The sequence below is a fragment of the Chenopodium quinoa genome, unplaced genomic scaffold (genome assembly GCF_001683475.1).
Source record: "Chenopodium quinoa cultivar QQ74 unplaced genomic scaffold, ASM168347v1, whole genome shotgun sequence".
Taxonomy (NCBI): domain Eukaryota; kingdom Viridiplantae; phylum Streptophyta; class Magnoliopsida; order Caryophyllales; family Amaranthaceae; genus Chenopodium; species Chenopodium quinoa.
The window spans coordinates 2,562,620-2,590,468 of record NW_018745286.1 but is presented as its reverse complement, the minus strand read 5'-3'; the positions used below and the strand labels follow the sequence as shown (position 1 = coordinate 2,590,468).

Genomic DNA, 27,849 nt, shown 5'->3' with positions numbered 1-27,849 from the left:
TTCTAATGTCATGGTTCCTAGTATCATGTTTAGGCTAATGCTTTGATTATGATTTTTATTAGTGACATGCTAGGATTTGTTATTAATCCGTTTATTATTATGATGATGATTGTTGTGTCAATTATATGTTACTTAATTATTCAATATTTATTGTTATTGCTTGATCACACCCCTTTCTTGCAGGTTTCAAGGGAATTTGTAATTGAAATCACGCCTTATAAGATAATTAATAATATGATTTAGGCTTAATATGATTTTAATTCAAGTGATCGCCAATAATAGATTTATTTATGCATTAATAATCAACCAACATAGATTAAACAGGTTTAGGGCTAATTTGTTAAATGTATGTTGATCGAAAAGCGCACATGAATATCATAAGAATTAAGTAGAGGCCAATTTATTCAATCTCTTTTAGGTTAGATTCGTACCATCATCCCCGAATATCCAGTCATGGTTCCGGACCACTATGGAGCTAGCGCTCTCCGTGATCGTGAATGGGGTGTAACCTTCATACCCGTGAACGATTAACAAGTTTCTAAAACTTGTTGGCGACTCTTTTATCTCTAGCTTCCTTCCTTTTGGACACAACCATGCTTAAATGCATGATCACAGTGGGGCTCAAGGTTAGGTTTGAAATATTCTCTACAGCGGCGATCCGCGAGATATTTTTTCAGATAGCCCTTTCGGACCATATCCTCATTCTGATCCCTCAGTTGATTATAGTCCTCGGTGTGATGTCCAGGAGACTCATGGAACTCACACCATCGATCTTTATTTTTGTTTTGATGCCACGATGGAAGTGGCCTTGGCTTCTTCCACTTCTCCTCGTTCTTCGTTATGCTATAAATTTTAGCACACGGAAGAGCGAGAGGAGTGTAGGATTTGTATTTCCCAACAAATAGGGTTTTTTCTTTTTTCGGCTCGGTCGTCGAGGACAGTTCTGAGGCTTTCGCCTTCCCTTTCCTCTGACCTTGGCCCTCCGACTGTTGTCCTTTTGCTTTACCAGTCCCAGGCCGGATGTAGTTATCCGAACCATCAAGAGCTTCCTCCAAGGTTTGCGGGGTATGCATGACCATGAAGTCGAGGAACTTTCCAGCCTGTAGCCCACTCCGCAGCACAAAAAACGGCTAGCCCTTGGTCCAAACTTGTAATTCTGGACAACTCGTTGCTGAAGCGAGTCAGATAGTCTCGGAGGCTTTCGTCCTCTCCTTGCTGCAGACTTATCAGCTCTGCAGTTGTTTTCTCTCGGCGATTCGCCGTAGAGAACTTTCTCTTGAACTTGTTGGAAAGATCTTTCCAACCAGTTATCGAACCTTCCTTTAGTCCTTTGGTGATCCACGCTTGTGCAACACCTTTGAGAATAGTTGGAAAGTATTTGCACCAGGTCGCTTCGGACCTGGGATTCAGGTACATGTGCCCCTCGTAAGAGGCATTGTGGTCCTTCGGATCCGAAGTACCATCATAAGTGATGTGTGCCGGGATTTTCACCATCGGCACATGTTCTTCCAGAATCTAGCTCTAGAATGGGGAACTATAGGGAACCATCACTGCCTTCCCCTTGTTCCCAGCCGTTGGGACCTCGTTTCCCCCTCTCAGAGAGGTAGAAGTGGTTTTCGTCCTCGACCGAGATGGTGCAGGGTAAGGTGCAGTACCTTCGGGGTAGGTGAGGCGACTGTGTACGCTCCCCTCCCTAGGGTCGATATGTTCGTGAACGTTTCGGCGAGCAGACTCTTGTCGCGTGGACGCGGTGTTGCTGCTTTTGAAGCTTCGGGGTTCGGATCTCTCGAAGAACTGTGGGTTTCTTTTTCTTTCTCGTTCAGTCCTTCAAGTATCTTTGTCCCAATGCTCGAGCTCCTTAAAAGATGGAACTCGATTTCCCTTCTCTTGCCCTGTTCTCCTCCTTAGGTACCTTGGCTGCTCTATGGAGTCAGCATGTACCGAGGGAGCGGGAGGTGGGAGATGCTAATTCACTTGAGCCTTCATGAAGTCTATAAAGGTAGCGAGGGCTCTTGCCATTTCCTCCGAAGTAGGACCCGTTTGGGGCGTCCCCATTGGACGAGATTGGGAATGGCGGCTAGGAGTTGGATTCCTAGTATTTGACCGGCTCGGCCGTTAAGAGTTGGATGGCTGACCCGTGTTGTGAGGTGACTTGTCCGAGGTAGCATTCCCCGATGAGGTAGCCTCGAAAGATGATGAAGAAGGTGGTCCTTTCTTCAAGGGTGAAGATGGAATTGGGACTTTCTTCGAGGAAGAAGGACCATTCTTTTTGGTGCTCTTGACACTCTTTCCGCTCTTACTCATGTTGCTAAGATGGTGGATTTTTGGCTTGTTTTTGAATGTCCTCCCACAGACGGCGCCAAATTATTTCAGGTGAAAACAATGGGTCCTTCGTCTGGACCTCTCTTGTGGGCTGAAGACTGGACCCGACCCAAGTGATGACTGGGACAAGGGTTTCCTGCACAGCAAACACACGTAAATTGGCCTCGGGGGCTGTGCCGAGGAAGGTCCCTCCGATGCCGAAGCCAGTACAGTGTTTAGAGAAAGAAAGCTATGCAAGAGAATTAATGTTTGAGGCTTGAAGTGAATGAATTGAGAGAGAAAGAAGTCAAGGCTTTTATACCTTACTCAAATAGATAAATTGGGCCTTGAGGTCAAATGGGCTTGCCATGTTGTCCGGGCCTTTGACTGACTCAACATGTATTAGGAGGGTTGAACCTTCTTTTAGGCTTTGTAATTAAATCATTTGTGGACCGGCCCAATTGGAGTAAATTGGACCCAAACAGACTGTATGAGTCTTCTTCCCATCTGTTTGGGTGTCAGTTGTCGTTGTCGTTTCAAATTTTTCTATATAATATTCCCAATTTCCCATGCCATGTGGCTCATGTTATTCTATACCCCCTCGTATATAAATAAGTGAAATGTTTTTATTTTTGGATAGGAGTTCCTTATAAAGGGATTATACCTCAATGTAGTAGAGGCCTTTTAGGTATGACTTTTGTCCTACACCAAAGCAAATTCTTACGGGGTAAGGTTCAAATAGGTCAAAATCTACTAGTGGGTTCTTGTTAACCTGGACGTTAACAAAATGTATAGTTATATATAAAGTGTTAGGGGGATTTTGGGTGATAAATTTTACTTTCCTAAAATACCCCTCTTATTTTTTATTTTCTTATAAAAAATTACAATTTTTTAAAAATATAACTACCATTTTTTGAAAAAAAACATCTTTTCTATTTATTTTATTTTATTTTATTTTTCTGAGAGAAGTCATATCCTACTATTAGCTCCATGGCTTTCATCAATTTCTGAAACCATTAATTTTTTTATAATTAAAATAAGGTTAGTATTTCAGGAAAAAACAAAAAGTAAATCGAACCCTATGGAATTTTTATATTGCACACACAATGTGCATGTGTCTCCTAACTTGTCAATATAGGGGGAAAGCTCACGTATCTTTTGGGGTTGACCATACCCTTATTTCTCCCCTTTATCTCTTACGATTTTCGTTTAATTTGGCGATGAAGCCGCTGAAAATGATGGTGTTGGTGAAGTTCCCATTGAAATGGCTTAAAGAATGAAGAAGGAGACGAAGGAGGAAGAAGATGAAAATGGAGGAAGAAAGAGATGGAGAACAACAATGACGAGATTGATGACGTTAATTGAAGTGTTTTCTCCACCTAGCATTGCTGGGTTGATAATAAATTTTTTAATGGGCTAACCCGGAAACCAAAGCATGTATATTAATATTACAGTACTGGCATGCGATTAACAATCCAGGTCTATCTCTGTTCTAAACATGGGCATCATCCTTAAATATAGGAGTACATACAACTATACAAGTAGAGGAAGCCCCGATTAATTAATTTGATAAGCATAGGTTGGTTTTCATAAGGTAAAATTGTAGCATTTTCGAGTAAATTTGGGTAAAATCGCTAACACCTTGACATCGCTAAGGACGCTAACATCATTAGCAGTTTTAGGGTTAAACCGCTAATGGTATTAGCAGTTTTAGTGTTAAACCGCTAATGGTATTAACAGGTTTTTCCATAGGCGGTTTATTTACGGTGTGAGTTAGCAGTAGTGGTTATCAAGATTATAAACTTGTGTAAAGTATATATTTTCTTGGTACAAGTATGTAATGGTTGTGGACTCATGGTTGTAAAACGGGATAATACCTGTTTATCATCATGATTAACAAAAAAATATTTATTTAGTGACAATTTCGTAAATCAATAACATAATACTAAAACAGACACCAGAAATGACACGTGTCACTTCCTGGTACTGTTTTTTCCCTCTAAATTCCCCCATTCCTTTTTAGGAAAAATCTTTTATTTTTGGAATATTTGCATAATACAACTATAATAGTATATTATTCCTAATCTTATATATTATCTTTATAATATTTGCATTCCTTTTTATTTCGTGTTCTGTTAACTTAAAATAGTTACACAAGATTTTGAGACCTTTTAATTTTTTTTTGAGACCTTTTAATTAATGGAGAATAAGTTATAATTTAGAAGGTTGAAATATAGTGGAGAGTAATATTCCGGAGCCAAAAATACAATATTAACAATTAAATTACCATTATATAGTTGTACAATAGTGGTGTTCAATGGGGAAAAAAAACAAAGAAAACAATTCTAATGATGGTGTTGATTTGAAATCTTATGAAATAATAATATTTTTTTTGGTGTTCCAAACGATTCACCCTTTGGGCTAATCCGGATTCGGGGTCAGTTATGAGTGGTTAGATTCCAGTCCCCTCCCAATTGTTGTTGCGGGGGATCGAATACACAGTCCTCCCTACCAAGTGCAGCCTTAATCACCACTACACCAACAACCAATTGGTAGGTTTCTGTAATAATTTTACCAACTTATAACCTTTTTTCCCTCAAAAAACATATTAACTATTATTAAAAGAGGTCGATGTTAGCTTTAAGTTTTTTTTAAAAAATAGTTATTTTACTTAGCTTATTTTTTGAGAATACATTGTATAGGTTTTTTTTTTTTTTTTAAAAAAAAATAAAAAAAAACTAAACTAATTCATTAAAAAAAACAGTCATACGACATCAACATTGATAGTTTTATTGGGAATAACATGCATCATTAACGTAATATGATGTATACTATTTTTAAATATTTTCAACACAACAAATCAAAAATGATTTTATTTATCAATTGTAGTTTTAAAAAAAATTTGTCTTATTATTTCATTTTTCTTATATGCATTGTATTTGTTTATTACTTTATTTTACATGAATTGCCTTATTTTTATATTATTTCACAAATTAATTAGGAGAAAAAAAGATTATTACTACCGTGCATCGCACATGCACTAATCTAGTAAACCAATAAATTTTGTTAAATGTGGATTTCAAGTGTCGATTTATTTATAAAAATATCATGCTAATTGAGATTTTTTTATTTTTTTTATTTAATTACAGAAATGCTATTAGATAAACGATTTTTGTTTATAATAGAACGCCTCGGAGTCTCAGACCCTTGGTAATACTCAGTAGCTACTTGTACACTGGCACAGTGAACTCTCATACCCTTCATTCCCTCCCTCTTTCGCAACTTCCATTTCAAAAATGTTGGACGCCGTGTCTTCCAATTCATCGCAATTCCGCCTTCAAATTACGCCACCTAACCACCGCCACCACAACCACCGCTGCTCCGCCGCAACCCTCAATTTTCCGAGACGCCGTAATCTCATTGCTTCATCTCTTCCTCCTCCTTCATCTAATTACATTTCTCAGGCTATTTTGTCCCAGAAGTTTCCTGAAGGTTCTCCCTCCTCCGCTAACGACTCCGCTAATCCCCTTCCTAGTATGTCTTCTTTTCCAAATTTTCTGGTTTTTTTTTTTTTTTTTTTTTTTTTTTTTTTTTGTGGGTTTTTAATATTTTTTGGTGGGCTATTCTTAATTTGCTATATTGATTTGATTTTGCTTGTTAATTTATAATTATTTTTACATATTTATGTTGGTGTTGCAGAGCCATTGACGTCCAGTGTTGCTTCAAAATCTGATGGGTCCCGTCTTCGTGTTGCCTACCAGGTATTCTGTCTCTGTATGTGGATGTTTTTAGTTTTAATTTATAATATTTAAATTTTTTATTTATGGTATGTTTTGGAACAAGTGAATTAACAATATAATAACAATGAAATCGTTCCTAAGTCTTACTTGGTCGAAGATGTAGTTAGAGGCTTTAATGTATTAACAATGTAATAACAATGAAATCGTGCCTTGATTCGTAAGTGTTACTTGGTCGAAGATGTATTTAGAGGCTTAAACGCATAGATCATCGTTATTACTTATTAGTAGAGAGTGGTAATGAGCATGAACTGTAAAAAAGCATACTTAACTACTAGTGACAATACAATTCCTTTCCATCAATAATTTGGAAAAAATTAATTTCTTTCATATTTTTATTTATATATTGCTTTATAAATTGTTCATATGGGGTTGATTTTTTTTTTTTATTTTCTTCTCTCTCTTCAAAAAGAAGTCATTGATTGCATTTTTTTGAGATACTGGTGAACATTTGATGTTTTTGAGAGGTTGGTTATGATTCGATTGTGTTTTTGAGAAACTGGTAATGATTTGATTGTATTTCAGAGAAGTTTGGTGATGAATCGATGTGGGAGAATGTCCAATCTTTGTATACACTGGCACTTTATTAATTAGAGTTTTATAGGCTGGTAACTAAACACATCTTAGAGGGGGTGGAAGCTGCCTTTGTTAAAGAGTTTCTTGTTTAGTGTGTCTATGTTTTTCATGTTCTTGTTAACTTTCTCTATTCTCGTTAGTGTGGCATGAAGTTGGAGAGTATGGAGAAATTGGAGAGAGATTTGGTGGTGTGGAAAATGGACCCAAAGAGTTTTCATTGGGTAATGTAGGAAGAAGTTTGTCATTAATAGTACGATACAGATTGGGAGCATTAGAATGTGATGGTAAGTGGTTAGGTTGATGGAGCTAGAAGCTTTCTTGTGCTTTTAATAGTGTAATTTGGAAGTCTTATCATAGCTGATTTGCAAAAAAAATTTAGTTTGTGGTGGGTTTTAAGGTGAATGCTGGGTCTTGGATGATGGTTAAACTTTAAAAAATTGATTTTCACTTCATATAATTAGTTGCATATTTCAAGGATGTTTTTGTGGATTTCTCCTTGGGATGCTTATAAATTGCATGTCTTCCCATATCCTTTTCTGGACTTCTTGGAAGAAGATTCAATCATTAATGCCCTGATTGGATTTCCACAGAGGAATTGTACTTGAAGATGTTGATTTGGTATTTTGGTTTGAGGACAAGACATGTGCTAAGAGTACCACTTTCTTACTTGAAGTGAGTTGTGAAAATATCTTCTTCTAAATTTATTGGAAATTGGCTACCAAAAGATTCATCCTAAGCGTTTTATATACAAGTATATATTTTTTATTAGAAAGCTTCTTTGCGCCAAGCTTTTGGAACGGTTTTGAGGTTGTATCTTTAGTGTCAACTCATTTGTCACATATCTAAGATTACTGCTGTTAATCAGGTTTCTGGAATAAATTTAACTTTTTAGGACACATAGTTAGACTTGAGCTGTTCAACTCCATGCATCAATGTAATGGACTTCATGGCCAATTGATTACAGGTTTCAGAGCTCCTCAACACCTTTATCTATCAAAATCAATACCAACTATTCGTTAATAAATGATCATAACTTATCAACTAGGAAATTAATTTAAATTGATTTACCACTACCACCTGAACAAACAGCTCCTACGTAGATTGGATTACTCATGTAGTCATTTTAATCCATTTCTAGGTGAATTAACTTTAAATCTAACAAAATCAACATTACTATGCAAGAAAAGCCATGCCCAAAGCTTTTAATTCTAATCAAAATTTAATAGCCTTTATATGAGTTTTTGGATCATTTCTTGTTTATCACTTTTCTGTCTCCGTACATAATATGTCATATCAAGAAATTACATTTGTACTGATTTGGTGGGCTGCTGCAACTGTAGGGGGTTAATGGTGCATATAGTGAGCTGGCTGCGGAGACTGCTTATCCGAATTGTGAAGCAGTTCCTTGTGATCAATTTGACACAGCTTTTGAAGTGAGTCTTTCGGCTTATTGATTCTGAAATGATTGCATGCTATACTGCTTTGTTATTGAAAATGAACCAGGTTTTTTTTTTTTACTATAAAGTACATTTATGTTGTTTTATTTAAATATAAAGAGGGATTTCTTACTTGTATGTACTTTGAATATATGCATCTGTGTCTCCATAAATACTTCGCTTTATGTGGAAGTGCTTATTATATGCATGGGAAATACTCTTGTACATCACAAAGAACCTCTCAAGTAGGATGCCAATGCTGTTTGAATATATTAAGTCACCATTGGAATCTATCAATAGGGACTACTGTTGGTGAAATGAGTAAAGTGGGTTTAGTCTTAGCTAGGGTCATACAGTAATAGAACACCTAGATTTGTCCTTGTTTGGTGCTTTCATGTTTTACTTTTCTCTTTGCCTTCCTTCTTGCTGCTTCAAGTATGATATGCCTTGAAATAAGAAAGGTTAGGGGTTGAGTGGGAGTAGACTGATTTTCAAATGTGTCATGTTCTATCCTCTGTTCCTAAATTGGAATTCAATTTTTGGTAATTTTTTTTTAAATTGTTTGTCAAGGTTAAATTTTACGGTTTTTGATGAAAGAATAGAAAATCATGATTTATTTGTTATTACTGTTCCCTTACACTTCAATGAGTTCAACTTTTGATGTGCTATTACTAATTCGATTTAAGGCATAGCTTTATAGTGTTTATGGGTTCAACAAACTGTCTTCTTTTAATGACTTGCGTCCTTTGCTGTAGGCTCTTGAGCGCTGGCTTGTTGATCGAGCAGTTTTACCTATTGAGAATTCTCTTGGGGGTAGCATCCACAGAAATTATGATCTTTTGTTGAGGCACAGGTTGCATATAGTGGGAGAGGTGAAGCTTCCAATTCGGCATTGCTTGTTGGCGAACCCTGGTGTCAAGATTGAAGAATTGAAAAGGGTGTTAAGCCATCCCCAGGTATTTCCCAATACAAATGTGAGGTATCTTAGTTTTTGAAATATGGCTGAATTTAAAAGAAATTTATGTAGGCTCTTGCTCAATGTGAGCACACATTAGCTAAGTTTGGAGTGACCAGAGAAGCTGTGGATGATACTGCTGGTGCAGCAAAGGTGAAATTCTTTCTTTCCCTAGATGAGCCTCTATAGAGTATATAAGGATAAAATATTTATTTGACCTTCATTAATATATACAATGTGTATGTTTTGCTTATAGATATTTCATATAGAGTCACATTTATCTTATATATATGTGCAAATGGCTGTGATGTAAGCAAACTTGGTAAAGGGATTAATTTTCACTTGTTAAATATTTAATGAACAAATATAAATGTGAAGTTTTGGATTGTTATTGTGGAAATTGAAGATGTAAGCAAACATTAGTATTTTAGATTCCCGTGGTTTTCCATAGCTGTTCCATTGGTTTTGCAAGGAATACTATGTGAATCGAAATGCTCCAAATAACTATAAGATTTCCACGCGGGTTGAACAAATTTATTCTTCCATTATTTTCTCTTCCAATTAAAAAACACGGTGAAATCAAGGATTGTATAAATGTCATGCTTGTAGTAAGTTTTTTTTTAAGCAGTATCAAGTTCTAAGCACACTATTTGAGTTACGTCTAATTGTCTAATTTTTCCCCTCAGTCAACCCTTGTATATTAAAGCTTCAATTTGATTCTATGGATTAGGGAAAACAACATTGAAGTATTGGTAGTTTTGAGCTTTAAGTAATTGTGAGAAAATAAGACTTGACAATGAAATTGAAATAAATCAAATCATTTGATCACTCTTCTAGTGTATGTTATGAAATAAGGTAGATTGATTGATAGATTATGTGTTTAATTTGTGCAGAACATAGCAATATATAGAGATCATAAACATGATAAAATAATGTAAAGAAGATGAACATTTATACGTGGTTTATTCAACATGACCTACTCCATAGGGTAAGGGATGATACCTTCTTATTAAAGTTAATATTATAAATAAAGTTAGAAAATTATAGGAGATATAATATGCTCTCTCCCTCTCAAAGATCTCTCTAATAACTTGAGTTACATGACATCTTGGCTAAAATTCACTTTACTTATGGCTTCACACACTCATCCAATGGCTCCCTATTATAACATGAAAATAAACTAAATTATTCCTCAAGGAATAATTGGCAGTTGTCATGAGCTAATCGTGAAAATAGGAGATCAAACTCACAGCTTAAATGGGAGGTTCGTAATAGCTCAACTTCCTTCTCTTAGGTTTAGACTAGACTGAATGAGATCCCTCACTTGATTTCAAACCACAATTAACCATTATGATCCCTCTGTTGCACCAAAAAACTAAGGGGCCGTTTGGTTCATCTAAGGGAAAGAGAATGACTTAAACAAAGGAAAAGGAGAGGAATAGAATGTAATTCCCTTTGATTAACAATGTTGTTTGTTTTAAATAAGAAAAGGAATCACAACCACCACATAACCACCAATTTACTTCTCTTTCCCTCTTTCTCCGGCCACCATGAAAATCAAACCACCCAGCCACCACCACCGCATCACCTCGGCACGCTCTTCCTTCACCCTTGCCGACTCCTCCCCTCCCCCCTCAAAACCATAACGGTTAGGGTTTTTCGGGGAGGGGGATTTGGGAAGGAGAGGCAGTTCGAGGGGGAAGGGGAGGGGCGGGAAAGGGTGGGGGGAGGTGGCTGGGTGGTTCGGTGGTGGGGTTAGGGTAGAAGGGTGGTGGTGTGGTGGTGGTGTGATAGTGTGGCTAAGGAAAGGGAATGGAAAAACCTTGGGGGGGGGGGTTGGGAATCAACTTGGAAGATTTTAGGGGAATGGAGAGGGTAATGGGAATGAGAAAAACAGCCTAACAAACAACATCAAAGGGAATTAGGGCAGTTGATAGTGACTCCCTTTCCCTTTGATGAATGCCCCCAAACAAACGACCCCTAATTATTTCTCTTAGTACATAGTTTAACATCGAGTAGTGGATATTCTTTATTGTTTTCCAATTGAGGTGAAACAAAGTGGGGACTCTTATACTATAAAAGAGTAGAGATTAGATGAATATAAACTGATAAAGGATGAAAAGATTATGTTATGTGGAGTGTGGACCCAAGTCAAGGAAGAAATGAGAAGTTTTTTGTGGGACAAGCAATATGAGAGAAATGTGTGTTAGACAAGTAAATGTGTGTTTGCTAGATGTGGTTGTTGAAATCACTTATGTGCTAGAGGGAGGGTCGGAGGACCTTGTATGTGGGGGTCAATATGTCCTTGCCACCAAAATCGTCATAAAAGGCTGTTGACCACAAAAAGAAGTTGAAAAACTGAAATCTATAATATCTATATTTATCAATCCAAATTGATCCTGCCTATTATGTATTCAGGTTTGGTCACAAGTTTTGAAGGTACCTTCTTGAAATTGTCTCAGGTGTTAATTTCTCTATCTACTAGACTGCAACAAACTCTAAAAGATCAAACAATGACTATAAAATTAAACTTAGGACTAGTTTGAGACCCTACCCCCATCCCCACCCCCACCCCCCTAAAGATGGGTGAAATTTGGGACTAATATCTATATGCAACCACACGCGCGCATAGAGGCTGCACACACACTCACATACTTGCATGTGTATATTTATACACATCCATATATGTGTGTGCATTTAGACATGGTTGCTTGCTTCTGGGTTCATTAGCACTTAGTTCAATGGATTTACAACCTTTTTAAATGTTGTATTTAGGGTTAAGTGACATAAGTGTTAATGAGTTAGAGGTTGTCTACCTAGAAAGTTGAAACTTCTTTTTGTAATGCTTTTCTTCAGTAGTCTGCTAATTGAATCAGAATTTACTTTTTGAGCATTAATTTTAATACTTCCTTGGTTTTTTTTTGAATCAAATTATGTGGAATTTTACACTATTCACATACACAGACATACTCCTTTTGATCGTCTCTTGTGATTATACGTTGGAAAAAATACTCTTGTGGGATTTTGTTAGATTTGTCTCGAAATATACTTTTTTTAATTTTAAAAAATACAATTTAAGATATTAAAGTCATAAAATGTGCATTGGTGAGCATGAATTCCTCAACGTTGCGATTAAAAAACAACGGAAGAAGTATATAACAAGGTTTAACCTCTTTAATTTTTGCTCATCTCTACTTATAGTTTGTTGCATTCAACAAACTTAAAGATGCAGGAGCAGTTGCAAGTGCTGCTGCTGCAAGGATCTACGGCTTAAATGTACTTGCTGAAGATATACAGGTTTGTAACAACTTCTAGTTAAGCCAACTTTGCGGGATTCTTATGAATGTCTTGGATGACCAATGTTCCTTTTGTAGGATGATTCTGATAATGTTACTAGATTTCTAATGTTAGCAAGGGAACCCATAATTCCGGGAAGTGATAGGCCCTTTAAGGTAAGCCCTTGTTGAAAGTAAAGTTTTAACATTGATCAAACTTTAATAATTACCTTTCTGCTCTTTGCTGTTGACTGCTGAGGGGCCGTTTAGTTGGGGGTATTCAACAAAGGGAATGGGAATCGACGGGAATCATTCCCTTTGTTGTTGTTTGTTAGGCCACTTTTCCAATTCCCTTTACCCCCTTCATTCCCCCAAATCCCTCCAAGTTCATTCCCCACCTTCCCCAAGGTATTTCCATTCCATTCCTTGGCCACCACCACACCACCATACCACCACCCTCCTACCTACCCACATCACCGGAACCACCATCACCGTCGTCACCGTCTTCACCTTCGTCACCATCGTCGTCGCCCTCCCCTCCCCCAAACCACCATCACCGAAACCTCATTCCCCTCCCCTCAAACCACCAACGACACATCACCGGAAACAGCTCCCCTCCCCAAACCCCCTGGCTACCTTCATCACCGTCGTCGTCGCCCTCCCCTCCCCCAAACCACCATCACCGAAACCTCATTCCCCTCCCCTCAAACCACCAATGAATCTGAACGTTGGAGCAATGGGATTGATACGTTGTCGGAGTTAGGGTTTTTTTACGTGGTGGGTAGGAGTCGGAGAAGGGAGAGGGAGCGGCAAGGAGGCCGGGGTTGGTGTCGCCGGCGCAGGGGAGGGGGCTGGGGTGCTGGCAGGGGGTCGCCGGAGGCCTGGGAGTGAGGAAAATTTTAATGAAAGAGATCAACAGTGGTGGTGGTGAATCTAGTGATTCCCATTGTTTTTTTACAACCAAACAACATACTACATTTGAGGGATTTTCATTCCATTCCATTTCATTCCCTTTGTTCATTCCATTCCGTTTACCCCATGCAAACCAAACGGCCCCCGAGTAATTTGCTAATGGAAGTATTATTTTCAACTGTAGACAAGCATTGTTTTCTCTCACACAGAGGGTCCTGGTGCACTTTTTAAGGCTCTAGCTGTTTTTGCTCTGAGACACATTAATCTGACAAAGGTATTTTTATTTTTGTAAAGATTTATGTTTCTTTTAGGTGTCTAGGATAGATAATTGATTGGCTATCTTTTTAAAAAAAAAAAAAAAATCTTTCAGTATGGTTGTGAACACAGTGTGACAGTATGCAGAATGCTCTAGGGTTAATCACTTTATGATGTTAGCTTGGTAATTTATACTCCGTAACATTTTCTTGTGTTGGCTTTCTTGTACCAGATTGAGAGTCGGCCACTGCGAAATAGCAACAATGGTTCTTCGAAGTATATTTTGCAATTTTTTTTTCCCCCCATTTTCTCTTCTGCGTAACAAGTGGAATGACTCGGACATGGATGTGATATAATTGTTGTTTTAACTGTAATTTTATCAGGTGTTTTGACTATCTTTTTTACTTGGATTTTGAAGCGTCTATGGCTGATCCCAATGCGCAAAATGCCCTTAGGCATCTTGGGGTAATGTCTGTTATATCTTTCTCCTAAACGTGGCCATAATTACGTTTTTCTTTTATTTTTATTTTTTTTATTTTTTATTTTTTATTTTTTTAATACATATTAATTTCCAATATGTATCCATCATCTCTCATGGCAGGAATTTGCTACTCTTCTGCGAGTTCTAGGAAGTTATCCAGCAGACACGAGTAGGAGGTGATTGTTGAGTTCTGGTAGGGCTTCATCATTGCGGCAAGCATTGATACTTAAATTACTCTTTTTATGAAATTCTATTCTTGTTCTTGGCCCATACACCGCAATATCCATATATCACTACATGCATCATGAAATCAGCTTCCAAAAATTGCTGGAAAATAAGGAGTGCAACTAGTAGTTTGGCCTTTTGAATTACTGGTGCATCATGTATGAAATTTTGAATTACCAATCTTGAATTATAGCTATGCATGTGGATGTTATTGTTGAAAACATTCCTAACGAACAGCTAGTTAGATTAGGCTGTGTACATCTCAACCTCTTAGAACTCCTCATATCCTTTCCGAGTTGTGTGAGTAACACAATGTGGCAGTCTATTACTGGCATCTTGGGGCTTCATTAGAATAGGTATATATAAATCTACAATGCCTTGGCAATTTATCACCAAAAAACTAGATCATTCACCGTGAACAATAATAAAAGTGATGCTAATCAGATCCTAGAGAGATGTGCAGTGAGTTTTTGTACTCAGCTTTGACTGGTGTTGTACCATGGTAGAAGCCAATAACTTAGCTGATAGGAAAAGGAAAGAAAAAAATTGCAATCATTTGGATGAAACTAATATGATGCACATGGAAAATAGTTTCTCTAATATGGGAACTAGAGATCAAGTTATGTAAGAGAGGTTGATTGAGTAGGGATAGTCCCTTTTTTTTTTTCAAAACAGTTTAGCATGGTGGGGAAGGAGCATTGTAGAATTTAGATGTTTATAGTGAATTAATATGAATGTTAACTGCAACCAACCACCACTGCTTGATGAATTTACTATGAGTGAGGTTTTTTTCCCTTCTTTTTTTTTGGAAGGGGGGTTGGGGTGGGTGGATTAAGTTCTGATTGTTTAAATAAATTGGAGAGGATCAAGATCCAAGAAACATATTATCAACCTTATTGAATTAAGCGTCTTGTAGTATGGAGTACTGACTGTGATGTTCAATTTGATTGTCCAGAGCTGCTGTATACTCCTCTGTTCTGCATTTTATTTCATAATATAAGGATAGGATATAGGTGCGGTCTAGGATGTGGTAGGTGCTTTCTAAAAGACAAGAAATGGTTATTGTAGTAGGATTAGAAACAATTGAAGCCAGATAGATAGAAGGAAAGAAATAAGAGAAAGTAGAGGCTGGAGAGAGAAAAAGTGTTGCTGTGATCTGGGATTGTGAGTATTTAAATCAAAAGAGAGGCAAAACACAAATCAGGTTATTGTGATACCAACTTTGTGGGATGAGTGTTGTTTCTGAAGAACAGTGGCTGAGTTATTCTGACTCCTTGTGCAGTTGTATGATACCCTGGTTTCATTTTCCAATTCTGTCAAAGTCTTTGCAGGGTGGGGGGTGGGGATTGGTTCCTAGTTTTAACCTGTGATGTATGATGCTGTAGTGGTGATTCTTGGTGGAAGCATTATGGATCTATCATTATTGTATAGATTTAAGGATTGCATTGTTTGAGCTCCTTTAGATATATTATCTGTGTTGATGGGTCAATGTTCTTGTTTTAGAGATTTATTATCAAAATTGAGAAGTTACATCATGGATGTCTTGTGACTTTTTAACGAGGCTTAACATCTACGTTGAATCAATATACAGCAATAATGGGCTTTGTGTCAAGTTTCCGCAAACCTAGTCGTGTCAATGATTTGACAAGTCTTCTCAGGAATCATCATTGTGATTTTTAAGAAATGCTATTTGATCAAACTGATACTGATTTCAACCTCTCTCTTTTCTTAGATGCTTGATTTCTAGCCCTTCACTACATCCTTGGTGATGGTGTTGAGCTACAAGAGGTAGCATGTAAAGTGAAGATAGGCTGTTCTCTGTTAAGTTTTTCTAGGATTATCAACCATTTTATTCTTCTAATATATACCATTTTTAGAATTTGTTGGTGTAGGATTTGGAGGCTAACCTTTGATTATAGACTACCAACCTCGAAGAACAACAATTTCTTAAAGTCGTTGAGCGGGTTTGAGGCAGTGATCAGTGAGTATGCAGAAGGAAGATTTAAGTAGAAGGGCCAGGATCTTTGTAATTTATTACATATGATGTTCATCTATGAAACCTGTGGTGACTTTTATTATATCACAAGGATTCAAATGGTATCATGTTTCTACAGTTGGCATGTCTTGACTTATCTAAACAGCCTCTGTATGTCCTGCCCATCTTCTAAAATGGAATTGTGATTGGAAATGGGAGTGATACATATCACAAGTGGATCAAAGATTTGGCGTAATAGTTGTTTGGATTGAAGGAAATGGAGGGAAAAGAAGGGAAGGCAAGGTAAATGGGGAGATAAGAGTATCTTTCATCTGGAAAACAAACGAGGAAGGAAGAGAATTGGAGGGGAGAAAAAGGGAGGGATTAAATTGTGAGAAATTGATCCCAACATTGGAGAGATTTGAAAGAAAAATTCATCATTTGTCCTTCCCTCCCTTCCCTTCTTTTCCTTCTCCTTTATCCAAACACTCTATAAAGGTCTGATGTACTCTTCTTGGTTGTGATGCTCGAGTAGTCTTTCAAATGGATCCTTTTAAGGAAACCGGAGCACATGGAAAGCATGACAAGGACTCTTAAAGAGAGCCAGAGTAAGGTTATTCTGAAAAGCCATATGAATATGATGCTGTTAGGAAACAACTCAAACCGAAGGCTATTTTTCTATTCCCTTTTCACTCATCTTTTTAACAATATAGAGATATAAATCTATTTAAGCGTGTTAAGTGGCATTTATGGCTATACTTGTGACGTCCATGGTGGCTTACATTTTGTTTTTCATTACTTGTTATGAGACTTAAATAGGCAATCTATATTTCTGTTCCTGATCAAGGCTTGAAATTGCCTTGCTTTCAGCGCGTTTTACTCTGATATTAATTTTGATTTAAACCAATGGCCCAATGGATTTGATGTCTTTATGCAATTAGATTTTTTACAACTTTGATGATTTATTAAATAAGGGTACCATTAGGCCATAAAAAGAGATGGTAGGAAAATAATAAAAGAATGATTCTCTAATTGATGGTGTAAATTTGCAAGTTACATAAATTCCAAACTCTGGATATCTGAAATTTTTTAAAGAGATTTAAAACTGACTAATTTCTGGCTGTCCTACTCTTTGATGCAGGTTTTTTTCAAGCTTTCTTGATGCCGTGGCAATGTTTGCCATTGTTGAAATTTTGACTTCCCTGCAATGGGACATGATCCTCTACATATCTTAAAAGAAATGGAGAATCCATTTCTCTAGATGACGGTTGGATTAGCGTGATGAGGAATAGGGCTTTGTTTTTCATAATCTTAAGATCAGAAGTTGAGGAAGGTGGAGGTATATAATGTACCGCGTGCTGGAGCTTATTAAATACGCGCATTTAGTCTGGATGTTATACAATATGAATTCACATTTTGTGGTAATTTCACTAGTTTTGAGATTTCTCGTGTCCATGATTTTTGAATGGTTATATTAATGTTTTAACTTAGGTGCAGATGCTTAAGTAAAACTTTGTGATTAGCAATGGTATTCAATATCCCGGAGAAGAAGGTTTATTAACCTATCACAATACCAAATAAGCACATTATGTACAAAAATCAAATAATATATTGGTACAAAATAAGTAATTTTGGTACAAAAATGTGCATGTTTGGTATTGTGAGTCTGATAGGTTTATTATGGGCCTCGCCTTACTCTCAATATCGTTGCCTTGGCAAGATCTCAATATCCCTGCCTTTGCAAGTTCTAATAAAAGCCACATTTATTCGAACACACAAAGCCACAAAAAAAAATGCCCTAATAAATATCTGTGAATGAGACTTTTGATTTCAAGACCTTGGTGTATTTCATCACTATAATCATCATTGAAAACACTGTAAGTCAGAATAAATTTTAACTGTAACCAAACTGGAAAATTATTATCAGCACAAGCTACACAAAAAATCGTCATTACCAATACCAACTACGTCTATTATAACACCGCCAAGTCAAAATTACCATTTTCATCATAGGAGAAAGAAATACACCAAAAGCTCAAACTCTATGACAGACTGCCACTCTAGTTAAGGCTGTAACAGCATAGCTATAAGAAAATTTCGTGTCCCTAGATCAGAGATAGATTCGAAACACCTCAGTAATAAGATGGATTACAATATCACAACAGTGTGGGTAGCACTGTGCAAATTTTATGGGACAACATACACAACTCCAAACTGTATCAATCGACTCGAAACCAATGAGAGCACAATTTGAAATGTTGAACAGCTGCCAGCCCTGCATGAATGACCCCATAAACTAGCCAGCATCTATAGTTGGGTGGGATGATCAACTAATGCTCGCATTATCATTGCCTCCATATTTCCTTCCTCAATCCACTTCCCACTTTGCCTATGGATAAGTTCCTTTTTACTGTTCTTTTTTTCCTCTATTGATTTTTCTCTCATTCTCCAGTAATCAAGCTTCTCTGTTCTTTCTTTCATCTACAGAAGTTCAAGTCTAAAATTAGATAAATAAAATACAGTTAAACACATTCGACAAAGAATTATCAAGTCAGTTGAACGATAACAAGCTAGGTAGAAGAATATACATCCACCTAATCAATCCCTCAATTCAATTTTCATTGAATGCAATTCAAATACAGAATGCAATGCTTGTGTAATTTATTGAAAATGAGACCACCAATATGATAAATAGATTACTCATACAGGTTTTAAGGAACTATAATGCACAACTACTCTCTTACTCTCTATGTGAACATGCTTCAATGTTGACAACATTTTATTTCACTCTGGTCTATCCATCAATCATGGTGGAACTTACTTTTGCCTAGTGGAAAGCAACTTCTAGTTATAGAAATTCATCACTGTACTTGCAAACGGGGCCATTTAACTAGCAACAAAACTGAGATGGAACATGTAGCTCTTTTTTCTTTACCATCTTAGGAAGTATCACGAGAACTTTCATGCATCAAAAAATGATCTATTACATGAAACTAAACAAAGTTTAACAGTAAACTTCATACACCAACATTCAAACTTCTGGTTATGGAAAACAACTAACTTTAGATTGAAGAAGTCTTCATATCATAAAAGCGTTCTCATGATTCATGAATGTCACTTTTACCATCCAACTTATTGTTATTATCTTTTGATTAGCTAGCAATGATGCTAGGATCTTTAAACTCATTAGAAGCTTGTATATACATTAAATCATGATACTAAGTAACAACATATAAGGGTATATCTTTAAACCTGTTAATTTAGTATATAGATTGAGAGTATAGTATAAATAAGCATTGGCTTGTAAATTATGGTTGTTTCCCACATTAAACACTTTGACCTAGATTAACAAGAGAACCTTTCACCCTTTTTTTTTTTTTTTTTTTTTTTTTAGAAAACCCTTCAAAAAATTTCCACTATAATCATTAATTGTTTTCAAATAATCTAATCCATTACTCTGTTTTGCTTCCTTTAAAAAGCCAAAGTTCATGGGTAGGCTGACATGGTAAAGCCAAAGTTCTCAGAAAGCAATCCATCATCAATACATTTAAACGAAATCCAATGACTACAATTTTTAGTATCACTACAAGAAACAGATCAATGACCTCACAAACATTGTTTTCAAAGATAGGTAGCCTAAATTTTCAACTCAGTCTAAAACATCTTCTACTGTGCTAAGGTGACCAACACCTCCAACTTCATGTTCTCCTTCAAGTCTTCAACCCTTTTCTGTAATCTTTACAATTCTAGGTTTTAAAGGTCTAGCAAATGACATATGAAGGGTTTTACCTTAGACCTTAAATGGATTGCTCGCTGCAATGTCATTGCCTCATTGGGTAGAATGTTCACTTTACTTATGAAGGGGGTTGCTAACAGATTGCTCGTTGCTATGTTATTGAGGTGTAGTGACGGTCATATCACATTAAATATTATGGGTTAATAACCATGATTAGACCTTACAGTCTACTTGAGCACTGTTCCAACCAATTAGATCCAGCATGAACCTTGGAGAGCCTAAGCTGAAAGTCAAGGATTAGAATTAAAAACACAAATAACTGAAGTTTTCATAACTACATCACAAGTTACCTGTACATCCCAAGGAAGCATGTATCAAACTGATTATATCTGCCCTAGTAGTATGAGTAGTAATTTTTACGAAATTTTAACCTAAGCTACTCTGTATTAGATTTCAAACATGTTTATCAAAACCCATACTTAAAATATAGAGTCCAAATCCATAGTCTCTACTCCCTAGCTATGTTTTCCTATTTTGTCATTCGCTTACATTCATTCAATTCATTTGTGCAACAACAATACCAAATAAAATTTTGTTACCATATTTACGCTGCTTGGCAAATTAAGTAATCAAACCTTTAAAACCCATCATTGAGGTCTTGTACCATTTCAACACATTCACATAATCATAGAAAACCAATGATGATACTCTGATTTTCACGGCATTTTCACATCACTAACCTAAAATTCATCCTCAAAATCATAGAAACACAGTGATGATCCTCCCAATTTAAAGGCATTTCTGCATCATTAACCTAAAAATCATAGAAAAATAGTGATGATACTTCCATTTTCACATCACTAACCTAAAATTCATCCTCAAAATCATAGGAAAACGGTGATGATCCTCCTAATTTCACAACATTTTCTTATCACTAACCTAAAAATCGTCCTCAAAAAACAATTCCCCAACAATCAATTAAATCAATAACACACAAAACCCTAATTCTCACACCTAAAATTCCAAAACAACAAAAATCACAACACAATCAAGGAGACTAAGAACCAAACAACATTACCAAAGTATTGCGAAACTCCTCCTCGAAAGCCTTACGCTCGGCAGCACGAGCCTGAGTAGCAGCAGCCTTAGACTTATTCCGCTTTTCCCTTTGCTGAAGAATCTCAGCTTTCCGTGCTTCATCTTTGCGTAGCTGCTCCTCTCTCTGCAACTCCATCTCATGGATATACTCCTTGCAAGGCTCCTTGACTTGCTTAGCATAGTCGCGGCGAAGGAAGGCGAGTTTGGCTTGTGCTTCCTTAGGGTTTTTCGGGGGTTCCCAGCTTCCATACTTGGTTTTGGCTATGCTCTTTGTGATGCGATGGTTCGGCAGCGGTGGTGGTGGAGAGAGTGGAGGAATGGCGGAAAATGGTGGTGATGTGGTGGTTGGAGTGCCGGGCTTTGAGTAGCGATGCTGCCATTTTTGGTTGATGTTGGTGGGAGAGTGTCGATGAGAGGAGGAATTGATAGGGAAAATTTAACTAAAGCCACTACTCCGTACTAGAGCTGTCAAAAGCTGACTCGATCCGAACCCGATTATTAACCGAATCGTCTAGACCCGGAAAAATGATAACCCGAACACGATATGATCCGGCCTGAAACCAACTCTATACCCGAGTTAACCCGAGTATTTGAGACCCGAACCCGAACATGAATCGACCTGCTGAGATGACCCGACCCGAATATAACCCGTAAAATATTGACTTGAACCGAACCCGACCTGAACCAAAATTGACCCAAACCCATTTTAACCCGTCAAAACCTGAATTTAACCCGACCTGTTCCTAACCCGACCCGAATTTAACCCGACCTATTATTAACCCGACCCGAATTTAACTCGACCTATGACTAACCCGACCCGAAATTCAACCCGATTTGTCACTAACCCGACCCGAAATCAACCCGACTTGTTATTGACCCGAAATTAACTAGCAATCTAAGATTACGTCATATCTTTTTTTTTCCCCCTTAATTCTATGAGTTATTTTCCTATTTAAGCTTATTCAAATATTTTCAATAAAATTCTCTATTATCAAATGTATTACAATTATATGTCTCAGAAAAACCTGTAAAACTTTATGAATACCACTACTTTTTGGATGCATGTGCATTCTTTATTTAAATTTAGTAATTACGATTTACAAACACTACTACTTTTAAGTGCAAGTTCATTCTATATTTCAATTAAGCAATTATGGTTTACGAATACTACTACTTTGTAGGTGCATGTGCATTAATGTAGTCAATTACGGTTTACCTATACTATTTGACCTTAGGCACGTTTGTTTTATCTTATATTTTATAAAAAAAAAAAAAAAAAAAAATCAAATAAAAAAAAAGTTAAAAAAAATAATAATTTCGGATAATGATTGAATGCGAGCATGAGTATATGACAATGACTCGATGATAATCTGACCCAAATAATTTACCTGTACCCGATCATGACTTGACTTGTCTGGACTCGAGAAAGTGGTGACCCGAACTAGAGTTGTTAAAAGGCTTTAATTGGTCTTTTATTTTTCTTATTTTATTATTCATTTGCCTATTTAATCTTATCTAAATGTTTTGAATAATGCCATTTAAATGTTTAAAAAAAATGCCATTAAAAAAAACGTGAACTCGGATATGAACTTATAAAAAATAAACAAGTTTAGATAATTTTAAATAAAATAAGTTTAGAAAAAAATTTATTGTATTTTAACTTATCTAAACTAAACCTATTTTATCCGAATTTATATGAACTTATTGTATTTTATCTAAACATGTCATCTCGAATATGAACTTAGCTGAAATTGTTATCCCTAAAATGAGTGGAATCAATGTGAATAGATTAGAATAGGGTTTGAACTTATCTTCTAAAAATCTAAACTAAACCTATCTTATTGGAATTTATATGAACGTATTATGTAGATCTAATCTAAACTTATTAGAACTTATTACCTCGAATTTAAACTTATCTGAAATTATTTCTCTTACAATAAATGAAGTAATTGATAATGATTAAACGTGAATGTAATTACATGAACTGTTAACAAACCGACCCAAAAAATGTATCCAAACCTGATATGACCTGACCTGAAATCAACCCGATACCCAGATTAACCCAATATTTGAGACTCGAACCCGAACATGACCTGACTTGGAAATGATCCGACTTGATTATAACCTGCAATTTTTTGACTTGAACCAAACCCGACTTGAACCCGAAGATGACCCGAATCGTAAATGACCCGACCTGATTGTCCCGCAAATAATTGACTTGAACCGAACCCGACTTGAACCCGAGAATGACCCGACTTGGAAATGACCTGACCTGATTATAACCTGCAAATTATTGACTTGAACCGAACATGACTCAAAACCCGAGAATCACTCGACCTGATTATAACCCGCAAATTATTGACTAGAACCGAACCCGACTCGAACCTGAGAATGACCCTAACTCGTTTTAACTCAACCCTTATTCACCCGACCCGAATGTAACCCGACCTGTTATTAACCCGACCTAAACCCGACAAGATGTATGACCTGACGTTACCCGACTCAAGCATGACCCAACCCGAACCCGACCCGTATAGGTTATGACATTAACCCGAAATGATCCGACCCGAGTTGACCCGACCCACACTTACCCAATCCAAACGCGATCTGTTTACCCCCAAATGACAGTTGTACTCCATACTACAAGGATAAAGAACTTCAGGTTCGTTCTGCACGTTTTTAATTACACTCAAATAGCATTATTTCTTCTTGAAAGCACTTCAAAATTAATAAAACTTGTATTGGCAAACTAAATAAACACCTATCTTTGCTACAAACTTGCACACTATCATGTATAGACTACATAACATAAAATGAGCACTATAATCATGACCATTTTACTAAAGTAATGGAAAATTGTCAAATGTTTTGGAAATTAATTGCTAGTTCACGCTGCCCCATATAATCATTACATAATGAAGAAATGGAAATACAAATGGCAAGATCCATAACTAATCCATCTTACACTGAAATCAAAACAGACCATAACATATTCATCTTATCATATTGAAATTCTAATTTTAAAATTGTGAAAATACAAATGGCAGGATCTAGTAAGTAATGGATGCAAGCTCGTCCCAGAGCCAGGGCAGGAGAGGCAACCTCCCTGGGCCAGGGAGAAGAAGTTTAATTTCATAGTTCAATCCTAAGTTCCTAACATTAAAGGGTTGTGCAATACATTAGCAACCAAATTGATTCAATTATCTCGAAAAATCACATAATTTTAGGGATATGTGATTCAATTATCAAATTAGGCTCATAATTTTGTTTTATAACAACACAATCGCTGGTTATGATCTTTCATAATCTTAGTATTTAGAACCGATAGTTCAGATTTTCAAACCCTACACTTACTGCAGTGACAATTAAATTAAATTCAATTAAATCCTAGATTGTCAAAAAGTGATGAATAAGAGATTACAAAATTGCCCAATTTCAGAAAAAATTCAACCCACAAACTCTATCATACGATATACGGTTAATTGAAAAAAGGCAAACTAATGCTCCAGAATTAACACGATGATTGTTTCCAAATTTCATAGTTCAATGCTAAACATAAAAGGGTTGTGCAATACATTAGCAACCAACTTTGATTCAATTATCAAATTAGGCTCATAATTTTCATTTCGTAATCTTAGTATTTAGTTGAGATTTTCGAACCCTACACTTATTGCACTGACTATTAAACCCTAGATTGTGAAATTGAAATGATGATTACAAAAAGAAACAACAGCTTACCTCAGAAGTTGCTTCAATGGGGGATACAAGTATTCGATGGAGAACGTCAAGTGCGATGTTGAGTGCGCTTCAATGGAGAAGGAGGAGGAGGGCAGGGCTATGTTCTTCCGTGTTTATGTCTTCTAATTTGCAGAGCCATTAATAAAAGCCCCAGTTATAAATGCGTCAGATCCGTCCAATAAATTAATGGGGCTGGGTCATTACAATCGTCCAACTATAAGGATTTTACATTAGAAATAAACCTCCTATCAATTTCGCTTCTACACTTCTTTTTTCTCAAATATCATTTTCACGAGAAAATAAAAGTTAATATCCTATATTAATAAAGTTTGTTTATATCAAGGTATAAATGTCATTTTCACAAATTATTAAGGGATAGTGTTGGAAATTCCCCAACATTAAATCTTCAACCTTCTACTACAATGGAGGTGACTGTGAGTATCCACCGCCACAACCACCACCACACCCACAACCCTTTATCAAGATTTCCCATCGAACCACCAAAAAGGATGTAATTGTACCTTCTTTAAACATGCTCTGAGCAATTTCATCAATAATCGAACCCAGCACAGAGCTCTTCAAGCTTGATTTTTGTCAAATTGAAAATCAACAAAGCTCCATTCTTATAGCCCAAGTACTGTGGGAAAATACCTACCATTTTGGGTTAACCATTCCCCTAATTTATGTATTAATTGTTAGGGTTTTCTTTAAATTTGGCGGCGAAGCCGCCGTCTTGCCGATATTCATGGAAGAAGGGGATTGTTGGTGGCGTTCATGGAGGTGTGCTGATGGTGTTTAGATTATTCATGTAAGTGTGGTGATGGTGGTGTACTGGTTTGCTATTGTGTTGCTGTTGCGCTAAGAGGAAGAAGATGAAATTAAAAAAAAATCTTTTTATTGTTGATATTAACATAAGTTGTTAATATAGGATATTAATCGGGTCTAGCTCCATTTTCATACACCAAATCTTGTATTGATTGTATGTAAAACTGTCAATTTTCTACCTGACTTGATCCCAACCCATTTGTGGGTCTGTAATAAGTTTGTTTAACTTGACACCCGATTTAACTTGAACCCGTTTAACCCATAAATTTGCGGGTCAAACCCATCTCGAACCCGAACTTGACCCGCCAACCCGTATTGATAGGTTATTATTCTTTTTTTTTAAAAAAAAATACACTTATTTCTTATTTATTGATTGAGTTTGATCTTCTGCCTACCATCCAACATTCATTTCTCTCTTCAATTATCTATCTCATATAACTCTTGCTCAAATCCACACCAACCACCTCCTACACCAACTATCGACCCACACCAATTGCATGCGCACAACCTACATCACCGTCATGCCACCGACCTACACCGACCGCTATTAGATGGTTTTTAGTTTGAATTTTGAATAGCCGACGTCTTTCACATTATATCTTTATTTTGTAAGTAAAGGTTGAATTGTATTACATTAATAAACTTTGTTAGTTGAGATGAACTTATAAAATAGGGGGGGGGGTGAATTGTATAAGGTTCCTAATGGCACTTTTTCGCGGAAATATAAAACAGAATATTAAAGGAACTTGCAAAGCACACAAGATTTTACGAGGGAACCTTCCAGGGCCTAACTGGAAGTAAAACCTCAACCCTCCAAGGGATTTCAAACCAAACCAATACACTATAATAGGCCAAACACTCCTAGTTACAAGCTATTACAATCAGACCTTTCTCACAAGTTCCTAACTGAAGTTAGTTGCTACATAGTAGAACCATATTCTACTGATATGTCCATTTTATATAGTGATTTACCCCCGTCCCTTGGTCATATTTAGGAGTATTTTGGCTCTACGGAGCTATTTTTAATACTAATATGCGTTTTCTAGTGTTTTCGTAGCTTTGGTATTGTTTTACAGGAAATTGCAGATTTGGAGCATTTTCCCGGACTTATTTGGACCACTACGACATTGGATAAGGATCGCATTCATATGACCACATTCCGTAGCCCAAGATTGCGTTGGAGTAATCAAACCGGTGATTAAAGGCTCGACGAAGAAGAAGAGACCGAGGCAATGGACCGAGTCTTAAAGACCCAAAGAGGAAATCCGAATTGGACTAAGAAGGAGCCCAATCGATAGTCCATGGAGCCCGGAAGCTCGCCCGATCGGGGAGTGCCCTCGCCCTGAGGCGCGCCCGGCTGGGCGAGGAAGAAAGGAAGAAGTAGCTCCCACCTGGAGGCGCGCCCTACCGGGCGTGAGAAGGGGAGCTCTCTAGCCGAAGGCGTGCCCAGCCAGGCGGTCAGGCTCCCGACCGGGCGCATGTTATTGAAGGCTGATTAAGATGTTTTTACTTTGTTTTGATTTAGGATCTTCTAGCTTTAGTATAAATACGCTTTTGTTAAGCGAAACAATTACGTCATTCATTAGATAATTTTCCAGATTTTAGTTTTAAGATTTTGATTAATACTCTTGTTCTCTCAACACTTTTTATGCAATTCATTACTTCCATTTACTTTTGGTAACGATTTCTTTCCCTTTTATTTCCAGTAATTTAATTGCTTTGATTAACCATGTCTTGCTTTATTGCTTTGCTTAGTTTAGATTTTAATATGTGTGAGTAGTTTATTTCTAGGGTTCGTGGGGATCCATAAATAATATGAAGGAGTAATTTATTATTGTTGATTGTCAATGCTTGATTAATTTGCTATTGATTGATTCAATGCTATGCAATTAGATTAGGCCTGGTTTAATTGTATGAGTTATGCAATATTGTTTCGAGATTCGACAGATGAGAATTGATGTTTAGGCTTAGTTTCAATAGGCAGGTTAATTTATAAATGGTTAAGTCAAGATTCGAGAGATGCAATTAAATACCGCTAGATTAATTCTGTGATTGTAATACGTAGCGAAAGCCCTTTATGATCTGATTAATTCATGCATTGATAGTTGATTGTTATGCTTTACCCTGGAATATTATTTATTGGTGAACCTATACCCTAGGCTTTGATTTATTGATTTCCCCTTAATTTTATTTTCTTTAGTTTATTTATTCTCCTTAGTTTAATTCTCACAAAAACAACTTGGTTACTTGATAATTTAGATTAT

General features: G+C 36.6%; 2 protein-coding genes across 3 annotated transcripts; one reads left to right on the top strand and one right to left on the bottom strand.

The window, feature by feature from the left end:
- Positions 1–5,379: 5,379 nt before the first annotated feature.
- LOC110711950 (arogenate dehydratase/prephenate dehydratase 2, chloroplastic-like) lies at positions 5,380–17,643 on the top strand. The gene is made up of 12 exons (XM_021890388.1): positions 5,380–5,835; positions 6,001–6,062; positions 8,015–8,107; positions 8,866–9,066; positions 9,138–9,218; positions 12,267–12,362; positions 12,440–12,517; positions 13,437–13,526; positions 13,740–13,783; positions 13,891–13,972; positions 14,109–14,181; positions 17,330–17,643. Exons 1-11 carry the CDS (start codon positions 5,598–5,600, stop codon positions 14,166–14,168), a joined length of 1,125 nt encoding a protein of 374 aa, XP_021746080.1. The 5' UTR covers positions 5,380–5,597; the 3' UTR covers positions 14,169–14,181; positions 17,330–17,643.
- Positions 17,644–18,072: 429 nt separating this feature from the next.
- Positions 18,073–25,651, bottom strand: LOC110711860. 2 transcript variants are annotated; one of them, XR_002509445.1, is made up of 2 exons: positions 24,761–25,651; positions 18,073–18,669 (listed from the first exon to the last, which is right to left on the bottom strand). XR_002509445.1 is itself a non-coding variant. In XM_021890302.1 (2 exons), the coding sequence occupies exons 1-2, from the start codon at positions 21,156–21,158 to the stop codon at positions 18,496–18,498; spliced, it is 330 nt and encodes a 109-aa protein (XP_021745994.1). In that variant the 5' UTR covers positions 21,159–21,683; the 3' UTR covers positions 18,073–18,495. The 2 variants fall into 2 exon arrangements, 1 of the variants encoding a protein (XP_021745994.1); XM_021890302.1 differs by lacking the exon at positions 24,761–25,651 and adding an exon at positions 21,003–21,683.
- Between the last annotated feature and the right edge of the window lie 2,198 nt (positions 25,652–27,849).